The sequence below is a fragment of the Vulpes lagopus genome, chromosome 23, assembly GCF_018345385.1.
Source record: "Vulpes lagopus strain Blue_001 chromosome 23, ASM1834538v1, whole genome shotgun sequence".
Taxonomy (NCBI): domain Eukaryota; kingdom Metazoa; phylum Chordata; class Mammalia; order Carnivora; family Canidae; genus Vulpes; species Vulpes lagopus.
This window is the reverse complement of record NC_054846.1, coordinates 22,064,453-22,081,998: the sequence shown is the minus strand read 5'-3', so window position 1 is coordinate 22,081,998 and position 17,546 is coordinate 22,064,453. Positions and strand designations below refer to the sequence as shown.

The 17,546-nt window shown below is 48.4% G+C and overlaps 1 protein-coding gene across 1 annotated transcript in view; it reads left to right on the top strand.

Annotated features, from left to right (window-relative positions):
• Positions 1 to 4,248: 4,248 nt before the first annotated feature.
• STAB2 (stabilin 2) overlaps positions 4,249 to 17,546 on the top strand; it is a 139,388-nt gene continuing 126,090 nt past the window's right edge. Inside the window, exons 1-3 of the mRNA XM_041738716.1 lie at positions 4,249 to 4,469; positions 7,458 to 7,591; positions 9,537 to 9,652. Of these exons, the coding sequence (XP_041594650.1) occupies positions 4,392 to 4,469; positions 7,458 to 7,591; positions 9,537 to 9,652 (328 nt within the window). The 5' untranslated portion in view covers positions 4,249 to 4,391. The remainder of the gene's footprint in view (positions 4,470 to 7,457; positions 7,592 to 9,536; positions 9,653 to 17,546) is intronic.

The window sequence follows — 17,546 nt, the reverse complement described above, 5'->3', positions numbered from 1 at the left end:
TTCCTCTTTAATAATTTGCTGGTTTGGAATATGAGTAGCTGTTGAACTGTTTTAATGTCACAATAAGATGTAAAGGAAACAGGAAGTATTTTGTACTGTAGCCAAGATGTTTCAGGGGCCAAAGCCCTGCCCCATGAGTTGTACTGCACCCACGCAAAAACGTCCAGGTGCATGGAACCCCAAACTATTCATTCAATAAAACCAGATTCCATTGAAAATGCTTACCCTGCATGAAAACCACACCCTCAAGTGGAAGGATCTGTCTCTTCTCCTGGGGCACTACCTTTAACGGTAAAACTGAGATTTTATAGCGTGGACCGAGCTTTGGTTAGTCCTGCTCGCCCCGCTTGGCCCTCACGTCAAGTCATCAGCAGCACATTAGGCGGGGAGGACGTAATGCGGACAGCACCCATCTCCGGACCACTCCCGCTGATTCCTGCTACTGAAAGTCTTCAGGGACATATGGTTATTTTCCCTTTACTAAATGAAAATCCATAAAGGTGAAAAATTCTAGGAGGTGTTCGATTTGTGGACATATGTGAAGCAGTGGTTTCAGCTTTCTAAATCCGTGCTCAAGGAAGAAGAGCAAAACCTAAGTGCTGTCCTGTGGCCATTTCCTCTTATTTCTGGCAAAAACTGAATGAAACCTGAATTTTAACCAGAAAATCAATCTTGGACCCCAATTTCTGCTCTTTTTTCCAGCGAAGCAAAAGAATACATCCCCCCGATGTGAACAGCCAGGTCCTTCCTACTTCAGAAACATAAAGTCTTGCCCAGTGGGCCACCACACAAGGTCCGTAAGGACCTGGCTCAGATCCAAGAACCCAAGCGGGTCGTGTGAATGCCTGGCATTAGCTCTGACTCCACATCACCTGGGTTCAGGCACCTGCTCTGCCACTTCCCAGCCTTGTGACTTTAGACAAGTCATGCCACTTCTCTCTGCCTCAGTCTCCTCATCTGCAAAGTGGGGATAAGATGATGATACCACTTATGTCATTGGCTTGTGCGGAAGATTAAGTAAATCTGGCTAAATATTTTTAAAACGCCCAGTGTGTGTAGAAGCTGTAAAAGCCTGGGTTGTTGATGAGGAGGAAGAAGAGGAGGACAATGGTGGTGACAATGACAATGATGGTGAAGACGATGACTCCTTTGTTGGCATGCTTCAAGCACACATGAGACGCTCTGTTACTCAAAGTGACCAAGGGCTGGCATCTTGGTAGTGGCTGGCATGACGTGGAGCTAGACACCAACAACCCAAACCCTGGGACCACAGACGGTGCTCGACTGTCACCAGAGAGGCCTTGGCCCCAGTGTGGTGCTGCTGATTCCAATCAGGGACAGAATTTTTTCACTGCAGAGGAAACCAGCATCTCTTGAGTCTCCACACCAAAGACAAACGACAGGAGCAGAGGGGGTGTGTGCTCACCGAGAGGACGGAACAGGAGGCCATGAGAGCATAGAGAGGCCACCCGGGGGGGAGGCAGGCCACCCTCGCAGCATGACAGGGGATGCTGGAGAGAGCTAGGTGCCTGAGCAACATCGCTAATCAAACACCCTTGCCCCAGATGACTCGACGCTGACACACAAGCCACCAGAAAAGGAACACGGGTGGCCTCTGAGGGGTGATGTCCCACTGAGAGAGGGCACATGGGTTTGCAGAACTGGGGCAACTCAGGGCAGAGGAGACTCAGACCCATGTCGGAGCGACCCCGGGGGAAGAGCAGAGATGTGTGTAGCTGCCGCGATGACATGGGCCTCTCCCCCTCTTCACTGGATGAGAGTGATGGACGGGGGGTACACAGCATCCACTCTGCAACGGCGCTGGCCCAGCACTGTGCTTGTTAACACTGGACAGTGGTGACAGAGTTTTTAGATGACTTGAAGGCCCTCTGTTCATAGCCATCAAATGAGCTTAACAGGGAGAAAAGTAATTTAAAAACTATTCAGATAATGTCTAAGCAAAGCCATGTAAGTTATATGTATCTTTAATGCAACTAATTAATGACATATGTGAACAAGTCCTAGACTATAAAGTCCCCATGGCCACCGGCAGGCTGACTTCTATTTCCCAGCAACTTAAAAATAGAATATTCAACAGGCTAAAATCTCGCTCGGACAGTGTTTCTCAGAGAGGGATCAATAGAACACCGGATCTGGAGGTTTAGTATGCAAGGAGAGGAAGCATTTCTTGGTCTTAATTAAAAAGATTTTTAAAAAAGAAGGAAAATCCTGCTTTAAGCAAAGTTGAACTTGGTTTTGTCACTTGGTTTTGTCATGTTGTGCATTACTGCAGGACTTCTCAGGACCTCTAATGGGCTAACCAGCATGGTCCATCCATGAGAAAGGGGTGTTAAGGGCAGGGTTTTCCAAATCATCTAAGGAGAGATTCCCACCTCTACCCCCACCTCCAGCCCTCCTGCAGCATCGCCCAGAACTACTCTAGGAAATGCAAGTAAGGGCTCATGTTATTTCCCCGGGGATCAAGCCCACACCAAGCCCCAGGTATTTATTCGTGTGCCCCAGAGAGAAAAGGATCAGAAGCCTCCAAGTTCCCTCCATCGTGCCAGGGAAAGTCAAGGCAGCGCACCCTCCATGGCAGGTAAGCCCCAGAATGAGCTTGTCTTCACTTGGCGATTGTCCGTCTCCCCCTAGGAACAGTCCACGCGAGCAACACCAGGAGAGCCTCGAAAAACTAGGCGCTCCAGGGCCCTACAGCCAGGGGTCTTGATTGGGCAGTTCTGAACGGGGGTCGGGCCCCCAGGAGTCTCCACTGAACTCAGGGTGCAGGGGCACTAAGCGCATCCCCAGGGGGCTCCATCCACTCAGACCCTGGGCTAGCCTCAGATGGCCCGTCTGCGTGGGAGCCTCTTGGGTGGTTGGTCCTATGGTCCTACAGTGTCCTGCTGTTTCCAAAATGCAAGGAGGGGAAGGCAGCGGGGAGGGGTTGGGATGACGTCAGCACACCTGGAGTCAGTACCAGCGGAGCCTCTCGGTTAACTCGGTGCCGGGGGACGGACCCCCTGTGCTGTCCTGTTGACAAGCCCGCCTTTGTCCCTTCTGGTTCTGAGCCTCACACTCTCCCACTGGGTCCCTCAAGTGTGCCGCACACTCTCTGTCTGGGCACAGCAGGAAGGGAAGGCTGGGTGCCCACCTGCTAGCTGTGGGATCTCAGAAAAGCTGCCGAGCCTCTCTGCCTCCATTTCCTTATCTGTACGGTGGGGAATAACAATAATAACAATCCCAAGTATTTCTCCAAGAGCTGTGAGGCTTGGGAAGGGTGATCCTCGGGGAAGTCAGCCTACTGACTAGCGTGTAGTAAAGTTCTCAACAAGTGTTGACCATTACTGTTTGTTTTTCTTTTTTTTCTTTTTAAAGATTTATTCATCTATTCAGAGGAGGGGAGGAGGAGAGGCAGAGACACAGGCAGAGGGAGAAGTAGGCTCCATGCAGGAAGCCTGACGTGGGACTTGATCCCCGGTCTCCAGGACCACACCGCAGGCTGCAGGCGGCGCTACACCGCTGTGCCACCCGGGGTGCCCACTGTTTGTTTTTCTTACTTGCAGCTGCAGGTAGGTCTGTGCCCTGGGATCTCAGGGGTTCAGAGTCAAGGAAGGCTGGCACCCCCGGCCTCAAGGAATTCACCACGGGGCATGGGCTACAGACGCATGGACGCACGGACAGTGACAGATACGACTGGACTTCCGCAGTGTTATATGCAAAATGCTGGGAGATTTTCCAAGTGGTGTTGGAGGGGCAGAGCAGCACGGCTTCCTGTAAGAGGCGGCATTCGATCTGGGCCTCAAAGGGGGAAACAAGACCTACAGGTGTGATGGTTTGTTAGGACAAGACATGGAAGAGGGAAGGGGGTGAGCTGGAGTCCCAGCCACAGGCACTGCAGGGATAGGCTGTGGCAGTGGTTGCAGCCCACCAAGGAGGCCGCCTCCCTGTCTGGGTGATGGCCCCAAGCTTCTGCAGCATCCCTCTGTGGGACCCCCAGCTTGTGGGCGCCCCAACGCTGGCAGTGGGGCCGGCAGCCGGCTCAGAACTGTGCACTCAGAGGCAGGCCTGCAGTTTGCCACCACAAGCCATACGGTTGGCAGGCCATGGGCAGAGGAGGCGGGACCGAAGGGGGACGGCAGCATGGCCCGGCAGGGGCTTGCTCTCAGGATATCCTGTCATTCAGCTGGGACGCATATAGGGGAGCGGCCTGTCCCGCGGCCCCTGGCTTTGCACCTTCCCTTCCTGGAGGTGGGCCTCACGTGCCAGCGGCCTCAGTCCGGGCTTGGGAGCCAACACGGACACGAGAGACCTCCCGGGGAGTCCGTCCCGCTCCGGCGGCAGGAGCTCACACGCGGTGACAGGTGCCCGGCCCCAGGGCCGTGGCTCTCGTCATGCCGCGGGGTCTCGCAGCGCTCCTTCTCGGGCTGCTCGTGGCCGGCTTCGGCTCCCCACCTGAAGCGGCAGGACAGGTGAGGTGACGCCTACAAGGCCTTCCTCTTCTTGTCCGTATGTGTGCAAAGCTTTCGGTCTGTGCTGGGTACGAACTCCGGTGTGGACCCCATCAGATAGGGGGTAGCCAGGCAGGAGGGCACCCCGCGGGGCTGGGCCATGTCTCTAAAGGTGTTCGTCCCCGCTGGCTCGGCTCCGAGCTCAGCCTCCCCGGCCGGGACCTCTGGCGTGGGTGCCACCCTCCTTCCTCCCACGGCACACGTTGGCAACGGGGGGGTCTTATTGCTGCTGCTCTCTTTTCCTTTATCTTCATAGTCTCGTCACCGTGAATCCCCCCTCGCATCATTGTGAGCATAGGAAATAGCAGTGGGAAGAGGGATGAGTAGAGAGATGTTCTGGCCAGTTCCGGCGGGTGATGTCTGCTGGACAAACACGGCGGTAACGGGAACTTCCACAGGTTGTGGTGCAAGCACCCCGGGCCGTGGTGCCAGCTGCGCGGGGGCAGGTGCCGCGAGATCCCCAGGGGCACAGGCCGGGTGCCGGGGTGCAGCGGGGCCGCCCTATGCCAGGGTGCACGCGAGGCCCTCTGGGGATCCTTTCAAAATGCATCTCGCGAGGCATGATTTCTGCTTCATCAGTAGCAAGACATGAACACAGTCCTGCACCTGTGCCGGGCGAGCCTTCGCCCACGCAGGCCTGATGCCAGTGGCTGAATTATGGATAATGCTTTTCCTGAAAACGCCAGAAGACAACTGACGGTCGGGTGCTCCAGCTTAGGGGACGGGGACCACTGAGCTGGAACCAGGGCCCTCACTTGTTTGACGGCTGTTTCTGAGGCCCCATCCCAGTGCCCCCAGCCTACTAGTAGGTCAAGTTGAGCACATTAGTGTCCCTGGACTTTAGTTTCTGCCCCGACAGTGCTCCCCACGCAGCCCATCACCACCTCAGCGTCAGAGAGGGCTTGCTTAGGCCAGAAATCACAGCTTGACCAGGTTTTGAGGCTGAGTTTGCTTTTCAGAGGAGACCGTTGGAGAGAGAAAATGAACCATTTTATTTGAAAAGGACAATTTGAAAGTCAAGACATTTCTTGAAAAGAGAGTATGAAATCTGACCTTTGGGGAAAGACAAGAAAAAGTAATGTCCTTCCGTACACTTATCTAAGTGGGAAAACCTACTACAAAGAAAATCCTTTTAAAAAATCTGGAGGTTCTATGACCCTTAAAGGGAGTTGATTCAAATTGCCGCTGAGGGTGGCTTTTTTTTTTAATAATAAATTTATTTTTTATTGGTGTTCAATTTGCCAACATACCGAATAACTGAGGGTGGCTTTTATTGTTATTCTACAGCAAGCCTTCCAGGACTGTTTTGGTTCCTAACAACCACAAAGGAAAGCTGCCCCTTTTGTTTCTCTGTACCAGCGGGTGGGGAGGAGGGCTAGCCCACCCAGGAGTCAGAAGACCATGAACTTTGCGAGTCACTGAAGCTCCCCTCCCCTCAGCATCCTCCCCCTCATGTGGACATGGTGAATCTGCCCTGCTGGTCTTTGACACCAGCACGACTGCATAAGATGATGCCCTCGGGAATGTGTGCGACCATAAGGTTCCCTGCAAAAATAAGATTTCTTCTTATTCAGCCTTTATGCCTTTTAGTAAACTCAGAAATATTTATGACATTCCCACCATCCCTACCAGTGCCAGGCTCAGCTGTTTGGGGATAGGGGTGAGTAAGGAGAGACATGATCCTTTCCCACAAGGGGTTTCTGAACAGGAAGCAAAGACAAGATGTATCCTACTGGCCAGCAACACACAGGGTAGGAGTTGAAGCGAGGAAAAGAGATAGGTATGGTTTTGGGGAAGTGGTGTGGCCCGTGGGGCCCTGAAGGGTGAAGCATGGTGGGTAGGGGGAGAGGCTAGCACACTCCTACCAGGAGAGGCAACAAGCCAAACACAGGGGGCGGGCAGGATGGAGAAGCAGGGGAGGAGCGCAGGAGAGTTCAGCACCTACCACCTTCCAGGTCCCTGCCAGGCAACTTGCACATATCACACCGTGTAAGGGTCTCTGCAAGCTGGGGTGTGCGGTCACCGTCTCCGCATTGCAGGGCATGGAATTAATTCACGACTGTGCACTAGCCACATACACAGCCTGATCCCAGGCTCAGGTCTCCAGACTCCCTGATTCAGCGTCTCTTCCTGGTACGAAGCTGCCGCTTCCTAAGCTTGATGGGAAATGAGGGAGACTTGAGGAAGGACCAGATCCACTTGGGAGGATCAGCATCAACATCATGGATGATGAGTGATCCTGGAGACGGGGCCAAAGTGGGTCTGCAGCACCTGAGTTTCCACCACCTGATGGTGCTGAGCAACTGTTTCTAGTGTGTTTGTTGTGTTTCCTACAACTCTTTCAACCCACAGATATTTACTGAGAGCTCCTGTGCACCACACACCGTTCTAGGTGCTTAGGGTACCATCAAGGACAAAACAGAAAAAGGTCACTGCCCCTTGGAGCCCATATTCTAGCTGAATTATAATCAAAAGATTTCAGACAATCTTTTGAAGCAAGAAATACATGCTTCACAGCAGTTAGCACCCAGACTGGGCTGTTTCTGTAGAATCCATGGGAAAGAACATTCTTGATCTACAACCAAGTGACCCTAAGTAACTGCTTTAAAGCTTTCCCATTTGGAAAATGTACAATATATTTCAGATTTCCCACTGGGTACGTGTGTGTAATGACATGACCGTGCTTTGCTGAATTCTAGACCACAGATCAAGGACGGCAAATAGGTGGTGCCAGGGGCCGCCTTCCCACCCGCGGCCATAGCAGGCATTGCCTGATGATCCCAACACTCCTTCTAAATAAGGTTGAGAGTGACAGGCCAGTCATCACCAACCCGTCTTGTTGCCATCCCTGTCATTCCGTGGACATGAAGCTGATGGGTGGGGAACGTTGACCAACCCAGGCTCTACTAATGAGACTTGATTTTTTTTTTTTTTTTTATGTTTTCACAGGCAAATAGATGCGATAAGAAATCTCTGCTTACCATTAGGACCGAGTGCCAATCCTGCTCACTCAACTTGGGAATTAAGTGCCCAGACGGCTACACCAAGGTTACCAATGGCTCCATGGGGGTCCGAGACTGCAGGTACTCATGAGAAAACAAGTGTGCTCAAGTCTTGAAATTTAAGGGGTTTGTGAAGCCAAATTGAAACTTCCCATCTCAAAAACTGCAAAGCATTTCCATGATTTTCCCTTATTCTAAGACTTCATTCGGTCCAAACTTAAATAACTCACAATTAACCACCTTGAATCTAAAAAATATACTATTGAGTCACATTTTAATACAAAATTGACCAAATTGCATTACACATAAACATTTTCCCTTCATCTTGCCCTTCTTTATTTTGAAAATCTGGGTTTTGTTTCATTTGGGAAGGCTTCCAGCCAGAACATGGACTGAAAAGCGAGGGGTCTGACAGTCATCTTACAAGCTAGCTGAGGACCCTGATACTAATTAGAACCTGAAGAAGGACGACAAAGGAATTGCAGCTTCATGCGTTTTATATGAGGATGGCCTTTCTGAAATCCTCTTCTGGTTCAAAACTCTCATAATTCAAGGCAGAGCCTCACAAAGGATGGAGGAAGCAGTTTCCCTCAGAGCTAATAGAAGTGGCACCCACCTCGAATGTAAACACCACGTTTTATGTACTCAGTCTACTAACTTAGACATTAGATGGGTCAAAATGAGTTAATTCCTAATTCAGGGATGAAGATCAGTACCATTTCTTATTTTGTGTAAAATAAGAACGGAACACTGTCATGTCACACTATTCTAAATTCACGTTTGCTTAATGTGACCCCAGTAGATTCTAAAACCAAGGTCATAAGTTTAAATAAAAGGTTCCAAAAACTACCTGACCAAGAATTAGCAAGCACATGTGATCATTGACCAGTCGGCGACCACAGCAGGCATACATTTGTGGCCAGATCCTCTTAAGTGTATGGAGGGACGTATGGTTCACAGTGAAAATTATGTGGTGACTTTTATGAGGGATTTTTTTTTGTACTGGCTACTTTTTTTTCCCAGCAAGGTGGATACTCAGATACATGCTCCCCACCTCCCTATCCCCCTCCAATACACACACACACACACACACAGACACACACACACAGGTGGGGTTACCGCACTCATGCTCTCTGTTTTAGAATTGAGGGCTTTGATCTGTCATCCTTTGATGATGAAATAAATCCACGATTGACTCTTGAGGCAACACGTGGTTCTGCCCTCTGCTCTTCCTCCTCCCATCTTTGTGAAGAGACGCCCCCACCAGTATTCTCAAGCCTTCAGGGGAATTGTCTACTCTGTCTCCAACTTGACTGCCCATAAGGCCAATAGCCCAGGGACTCACCATCACATGATTCCTGACAGGCCTCGTTGAGAGAAACGATACCCACGGAGGATCGTCTCTAGATAGACTAAAGTCAAATCCCAGAGTAAGCCGTCCATGCAGAGATTCCCCGAGAATAGACAGTGGTGTTCAGCCTCCATAGACTCGCTTCTCTCAGTCTGTACCTCAGTGACGTGAAAACCTTTTTAAGAAACTCATCACCACATCTCCCTTGAGGAAATTGTGGCAAATCTTGCCTGTGAATTATACCGCCTCTCACAGAAATGTCAACATCTACAGTATCTGAAAAAAAAAAAGTGCTGATTCTAAGCAGCAGCTGGTTTTGTTTAAAATCCAGAGATCCTTCTCACATTGGCTGAGACAGACAGGTGTGAGGTACACCCCTAGCACGTGCCTACCCTGACACCCTGACACCACCTGGTGTCTTCTAACCTCACTTGTGACATCACTGTAGACATTTCGCCTTCATTTTCATTGTGCTCTGGTTTTTTCAGCCGTTTCATACAATCAAAGGTCAATCATGATTAAGTTTTACTCTCCCCAGACAGCAAAGTGTATTCAATCTCTGTTTTTTCAAATAATAGGCAAGTGTAAAGGGAGACCTAAGTAAAAATCTGGGCCAACCCCACTGCCCGGAGTTAACTGTGTTGCTCTGATCATGATGTCCTCTTCCCCCCCAAGGTACGCCTTCGAGATCAGGAAGTACTCCCTGTATCTCCCCGGATGCCGCCATATCTGTAGGAAGGACCACGTCCAACCTCAGTGCTGTCCAGGCCACTGGGGCCCCAACTGCATGGGTAAGTGGCACAGCATCTTTCTTGGACTCTAATACTTGCTTTTCGATGTCCCATTTCACAGAAACTCGAAAGGAAGGAAGTCCGATAAAAGGAGACTGTCAGCACCTTTTTCTAGAAAGTTCCATTTCAATCTATATGTAGAAGAATCTGTCTTGCTCTGTCAGCTTTTATAAACAGATCTAAGTAGAACTTGACCTCCAGTTCAAGGTCTCTTTTTAGAGAATTCCCTTATAAGTCAGAAAAAAGGACAATTGAAAGGATATCCATTTTTATGAAAGAGATAATGGGCCATAGAGAAGATGTAAGGATGCTGGGCTACTACAAGACAAGTACAATTTTCTTTAAGAAGAAATTCTACTACAGCATCTCAGAGACCACAGCTACTATTTGGTAACAAAGATAATAATCAGATCTGCTCAAAGTCTAGTCCTTAGGATGGAATGTCAAATACTATGATGGCCCATCTCTGCCCCTCTCTCTGTGTGTCTCAGGAATAAATAAATGGAATCTTAAAAAAAAAAATAAATCAAACATTATTGTAGATGAAAGTACTTGACAGAGTGACACACACACACACACACAAAAAGCACTTTAATAATGTTTCAGGGGTAAATGAGAATGAATAACAGTCAACACAGACCTCGGACAGTGACAGCCAGGTTCGGTGCCATTCTGTCTTCGAGCCCTTGGTACACATGGGTGACTCCCAAACCATGGGCGGGCAGACTGGATCCCAGCCCATCCGTGGGCATCGTGCCGTCACAGTGTTCTGTGCAAGGATGGGGTCGGCCTCCCATCCCCTATGGAGTGTGCACAGTTCCTTGTAGGTTCGCACAGTTCCTTCTGCTGGGGCTCGAGGCCAGAGAAGCAAAGTAGGTGAAAAGCCAGAGCTGGATGGTCTTTCTACTGTCCTGTCATTGGAGCAAAAGGCATGTCCCTTTATCTTCATCTTCCAAACATACCACATGTCTCCAGAGGCTTCCTTCCTTTAGCTCAGGAAAGAGATAAACACTCTACTTATATTTCACCTCTCACGTTTTGTGGCGATGACATGTGAGGTCTTGCCTATCACTTTACATTTCCACAAGGATATGGCCTTTTCCAAGCTGCTGACGTGTGTGTGAGGAAGCACCAGCTCCGGAATGGCTTTCTTTCCAAAACCGGCATGGCATCCATTCTTTTCAATGCACCAACAAATACTTCACACTCGATACTCAGTAACTTTTAACAGTAACTTTTAAAATTGTTTTAATAGTGGCTCACTCCAGTTAGAAAATAACTCTGATCAACTCCAAAATAAAATCAGAAAACACACCAAAAAAAAAAAAAAAAGCACAAGAAAAAACTATGCATCATCTTCTAAAATTAAGAATAAGGCATGGATTCTCACTTGGGGAGGAATATGTCATCCTGACATAAGAAAGGTGTTTCTACCCAGGTTTAACTGGCTTCTCCCTCATTAAAACCAGGACTGCTTTACCAGACCAGCACAGAGCCGTCTTTACTAATCAGCACAGAAACATATTTTACACATTGAGTGTGAAATGGTTGCATTTGAACAACCAGTATCCTACGTGAGAGGAAATAGATTTTTTTTTTTTTTGGCATTCTGGTTCTCCTGATTTTACCATGAATGCTGACTGATTTGCACAAACAACTCCAAGTAACAGAAAAGAATGTGGGCAAAGGGGTTGGTTATATAGAACCCGGGTTGTGGCCAAAACAATCCAGTTATTTCAGAGGGAAATGGTTCTGATTCTTCTTTTTCTGGGTGGTATCATCAAATCCTGCACATTTATTATTTTTCTTGGCACTGCATTGTGTCTCTAGACCCGGTTGTGCGCTTCTTGCCATTCACCGAGCAGGTTGCAAATCATGGACTTGCATGGCCTTGTGGCCAGTCTGGCAGGTTTGTCCCCTTTGGCTTTGAGTGGAGTGAGAAGGAAAGTGCCATTCACCTAAGGAGCCTGCTGTATGGCAGTGTCCCGGGGAGACTGTTTCAGCCAGAGCTGTCGGCAGCTGAGCAGGACGTGGCATGAACGCAGCACTGGGGCAGCAGCACTGCCAGGGACTGGGAGTGGGCGCTGTGCTCCCGGGGGTGAGGTTACAGCCTGACACTGGCCTCTGGCTGCTGGCGACCTTATGATCTTCCTTTAAAGGAGCAGAACAGCCATGATTTGCTGACAGCTTATAATACGTGAGCCTGCAGCTGAGCCACAATCCGAGGCAGAGGCCATGGGGGCTGCAGCCTGAGGGAGACGCGATGGGACGTGAGATCCTCGGGAATGTGCCTTACAGCAAATGCTGTACTGTCTTTTTGAGCTCAGTTGCTGAGCTCAAAGTTACCATCTTTCTTCTTACCAGGGGCCTGAGGGGATAGCAAATGATTCGAAAGCAGGGCTAGATTGTACACTTTTGCCTTAAAAGTTTTATTTAAAAACTGAACACGTCGTTTCATACAGTTTAAACTTAAACCATTCAATTCAGGACACAAAACGAGGACTCTCTGTGCCCCACACACCTGCTCTCTTTTTCCCAAAGCTCCTCCCAGGAGTGGCCCCTCTTAGGTCAAGCGCTGCCTGAGCACTGACTGTTGTGCAGCTGCACGTATCTGATAGGTCCAGTGCCTACCCCCAAGGAGCTCGCAGGGGAAGATGCGGAAAAATAATCCCCCTGTGGGCCTGGCAGGGGCCCTGGGGATTCTGAGGGGCCCTGCAGCCTGCTCAAGGGCCGCAGCTACTGGTGCAGAGCCAGGCAAGAACACAGGCCTGTCCCGAGGCCCAGCGTGGTTCTAACCCCCTCCTACCCCTGTCTCCCCAGTAACCACTGGTTATGCCAGGTCTGTGGCTGGGAAGGCGGCCTGCCGATCGCAGCCTGTCCCCAGGAACTTGCTGCTGTCACCACTAGCCAGGTGCCTGTCACTGCCGAGACTTGGTTCCATGACACCAGGGCTCCCCAGTCCAGTTCTGTAGCTGAGGGATGATGACCCCCACCCCTCACCCTCACCCTCACCCCCCACCCCCGGGCCTCCCAGTACTGCACATACCACGCCCTGCCGCTGGGCCTGAGGGTCACAGCCACCTCCCCCACCCCCCCATGGAGCCATCAGTGGCACAGGACACCAGCTACGTTAGCCACACACACACAAGAAGTGTCTGGGACACACTTGTACAAACTATTCATGCTTTTACCTGCGACTCACATGTAAGCGGCATCTGTGTTCCATGCGGTAAAGCTGTCCTTCAGCCACTGTTTTGTCATCACAAAACGGAAGCAGTGGTGCCCATGGGCCTACCTCCGGGTGGTGCTGTGGCTCGGGTGAGCGCATGTGCAGACTCTGGGGTCCGAGGAGGCAGCAGGCGCTCAGAATAGGCTGGTTTGCACCTTGGGCCCCCGTGGTTCGAGTCACTGGCTGGCCTCCTCCTGGGCCTGTGTCTAGCTTGGCTCACCTTCAGGTGCTGACCTGCTGTGCTCCGGCTTTGGGGTTAAGGACCCAAAATCTTGAGTCAGGCCTGATTGCAGTGCTCATTCCAGAACTCACCAACCACGTGGCATTAGGCAAGTGATTTACCTCTCTGGGCCTCAATTTTCTTTTCTTTTCTTTTCTTTTCTTTTCTTTTCTTTTCTTTTCTTTTCTTTTCTTTTCTTAAGATTGTATTTATTTGAGAGAGAGAGAGAGAGTGAGAGACAGAGAGAGAGAGAGACAGAGACAGAGAGAGAAAGCAGGAGGGAGGAACAGGCTTCCCACTAAGCAGGGAGCCCAATGCTGGACTTGATCCCAAGACCTGAGCCCATGGCAGATGCTCCACTGCTGAGCCCCCCGGGCTCCCCTGGGCCTCAGTGTTCTCATCTGTAACCTGGGGCTGCTGCTGCTGCTGATGATGTCAACATCAGTCTTGCCTTCCTCAGGTGTGTGAGGATAAGACCATGCATGTAAAGGGCTTAGCAGCAGTAAATGCTCACAAATGCGACCCACCTGCTAAAGACCTGATAACTAACCCTTGGCGCTGGCAGCCTGGGGATGACATCCCCTTGCATCCCATTGTTTGTGCAGTTCACGGCCTCTTGGCTCTATTATTTTTCTTCTCACAATTGTCTGCAGCCCCTGTGGGTCCCTCAGGTGCCTCGTGCCAAAGCAAAGGCCTGCCCTTCGGGGGGTGCAGGGAACATATGCCATCCCTCTGCTCAGGCTGCTCTAACCAAACCTGTGACAGTCGATGTTGATGTCTCATCACTCTGGGGCTAGAAAGTCCAAGACCAAGACACTGTGGATTTGGTCCCAGCAGAAGCTCTTGTCCCTGCCTCACAAATGGAGAGCCCTGTGTCCCCACATGGCAGAGAGAGAGAGAGAGAGAGAGAGAGAGAGAGAGAGGACATGCACTCTGGTCCCTCTTTCTCATCTTGTAAGGACATGAATCCCATCATGGGGCCCCCACCCTCATGACTTCATCTAAACCTAATGACTCCCCAAAGCCCCACCTCCCAATGCCATCCTGTTGGGGTTTGGGACTTTAGCATATGAACCTGGGGAGGCACATTCAGTCCATGACAGTAAGTACTGACCTTGGCCTTTCCCCCTGGGTCACAAGCCACTGGAGGAAGGCTAAGCCAGGATGAGGCACCTGCTAAGATAAGCCTCCCTCCCTCACAGAGTATACTGTTGAGGCCCTAGAAGCTTCCCAGGAGACAGCACACGAACACCTACCCAGCAGGTGCCTTCACCCTCTGTACAGCCCACGCAGGCCCCCATGGGCCCTAAGTAAAGCGTACTGCTTTGTTTCAGTGAGAAGCAGCTGTAGGGGCAGCTCTTCAGAGGTGAGGCTAAGACTTGGAAGCTGCTCTTAGCAGCCCCTTCCTTCCGACGGCAGCAGGAACGAAGGCCCCCTTTCTGCTCAGGCTCAATCTCATGTCGCTTTCCTATGAAAACACAAAGAGAAAGCATGAGGAGCTCTGAACACCACTGTAGGCATTCAATGAACCGAAATTAATTGCTTAATTAAATGAATGGCTTATAAAATCACGGAAGCCGTGTAAAATAGTTTTGAGCTATCCGTACAAAGAAGCACGACTCTGAGCCCTTAAGGTCAGCGGGAGCTGGGTGAGAATCCTTGTCTGGCAGCCTGTGACCTTCTCAGCCATCCTCCCTCTGCTTCAGGGTCCTCTTGCCAAAACGCTGGTCTTGACACTTCCCAGAGTAAAGAGTCATAGTTATTAGTTGTGAAGCATATGTGTAACGTCCTTGGCATGTCACTCGAGGCTTAGACTGCTAATAATGATAGTAATAAAAAGAACAGCACAAAAAGGAGACAAAAACAAGTCAAGTTGGTCTTTCTTTTTTTAAAGAAAAAAATATTGTATTTATTTATTCATGAAAGACACAGAGAGAGAGCCAGAGACACAGGCAGAGGGAGAAGCAGGCTCCCTGCGGGGAGCCCAATGTGGGACTGGATCCTAGGACCCTGGGGTCACGCCCTGAGCTGAAGGCAGATGCTCCACCTCTGAGCCTCCCAGGCGCCCAGTTCATTCTTGCCTAATGCTAAGGGCTCAGTGTGGACTCAGTGTGTGAGATTCCCTCCCTTGCCCTCCCCCTCTGCCCTCTGCCCCCTGCTTGCACCCGCACACTCCCAATCTCTCTCTTCCTCCCTCATAAATAAATAAATAAATAAATAAATAAATAAATAAATAAATAAAATCTGAAGAAGATGAAGAAGAAGGAGAGTCCAGGATTGGATAGTCAATGTAGGTTTGACTTTATGAGAAACCATCACACTGTTTTTCTTCCTTCTTTCTTTCTTTCTTTCTTTCTTTCTTTCTTTCTTTCTTTCTTTCTTTCTTTCTTTCTTCTTTTTAGATGTTTATTTATTTATTCATGAAAGACACAGAGAGAGGCAGAGACACAGGCAGAGGGAGAAGCAGGCTCCATGCAGGGAGCCTGATGCGGGACTCGCTCCTGGGTCTCCAGGATCACACCCTGGGCTGAAGGCGGCGCTAAACCCCTGAGCCACCCGGGGTACCCCTGTTTTCCAATGCGTATGCATCATTTTGTCTTTCTCACCAACAATGTGTGAGAGTTCCAATTGTCTAGCACCCTTTCTGGCACTTGATATTACCAGACTTCTAGAAAATGTTGCCATTGTGCACGATGCCATTTCATTTGCAGTCATTTTAATTTGCATCTTTTCCATGCACTTATTTGCTATTCACGTATCTTACAAGTCATTGTTTCTAGAACATCTTGAGAATTCCTTAAATGCTTGAGAGACAAATCCTTCATGTGATATGTGATTTTTAAATATTTCTTCACCGTCTGTGGCTTGTCTTTTCACTCTCTTAACACTAACCTTTGATGAGCAGACGTCATTAATTTTGGTGAGGTCAAATAGATTGATTTTTCTTTTACAGGTCGTGTTTTTTGTGTTATATCTAGAAATCCTTGCTTAGCCTAACATCACAAAGATTTTCTTTTATCTTTTCTTCTGGAAGCTGTATAATTTTAGGTATTGTGTTTAGGTCTAGCATCCATGGTAAGTCCATTTTTGTGTATAATTTGAGATATGGCTCAAGGTCTGTTGTTTTACATAGAGATACCTAATAATTCCAGCATCATTTCTTGAAAAGACTATCGTCTCCCCATTGGATTGCCTCTGGACTGTTGTAGAAAATCATTTGCCCGTCAATGTGTGGACTCTGTTCTGCCCCAGGGACCAGGGTGCATGTCCCTTCATCATTCCACACCCTCACAATTACTGTAACTTCACACTGAGTCCTGAAATCCACCAGTGTAAGATCTCCAACTTAGGCGTTTTCAAAATGATCTTGGTTATTCTAGTTTCTTTGTTTTTCCACGTAAAATTTAAAATCACTTTGCCAATATCTACCTGAAAGTCCCACGAGAATTTTAACTGCAACTACATTGAATCTGTAAGTCAGATTACATAGAACTAACATATTAAAGTATTGGATCTTCTAACTCATAACCATAACCACACTGTATCTCTCCATTTATATAGCACTTCGTTTCTTTCTTTTTTTTTTTTTGTCAATCTTTCATCAGTTTTAGCTTACAGATTTTGCACAATTTTTATTATGTTCATACCAAAGTCTTTTACGGTTATTAGTACTATTTTTAATGGTGTATTTTTATTTCGATTACCAGTTGTTTCTTACTAGTGTATAGAAATACAATTGACTTCCGTATATTGGCCTCATATCCAGAGAACTTATTAAATGTATGCATTAGGTCTAACAGCTTTTTAGTTTTCTCTGTAGACAATCATGTTATCTAAGAATGGAGACAATTATATTTCTTCTTTTCCAATATATATATACACTTTATATCTTTTTCCTTACTTTATTGCACCATTGTTGATGTATTATCTGTTTTTTATATTATTGGATTCAGTTGGCTACAGATTTGTTTTAGAACTTTTTAATTTTTGCCTCAGATTTTTTTAAGGAATGTTTATATGTGTGCTCATTAGAGATGCTAGTCTGGTTTTCTTTTCTTATTAGTATTTATCAGGCTTGGGAATCAGAGTAAGAATGCTCTCTATATAGAAGGAGCTGGGAAGTATTCTCTCTTCCTCAAGTTCTTGGAAGAGTTTTTGTATAACCAGTATGATTTCTTCCTTAAATGAGAGGTATATGCCCCAGAGAAGCCATCTGGCATGGAGTTTTCTTTGTGGGAAGGATTTTAACTTCAAATTCAACTTTTCAAATAGATTTAAAAAAAAAAAAAAGATGCAGATCTGACTCTCTTGAATAAGAGAGGGAACCAAGGCAGGTTAGATTGGAAAAGTCTGAGATTACATATAGTTCTAAAAACATTGGGTAAAGCTGGTGGGGAGCACCCCAGCCAAAGCCATCTAACAGAGGAATCTGCCATCTTGTGGCA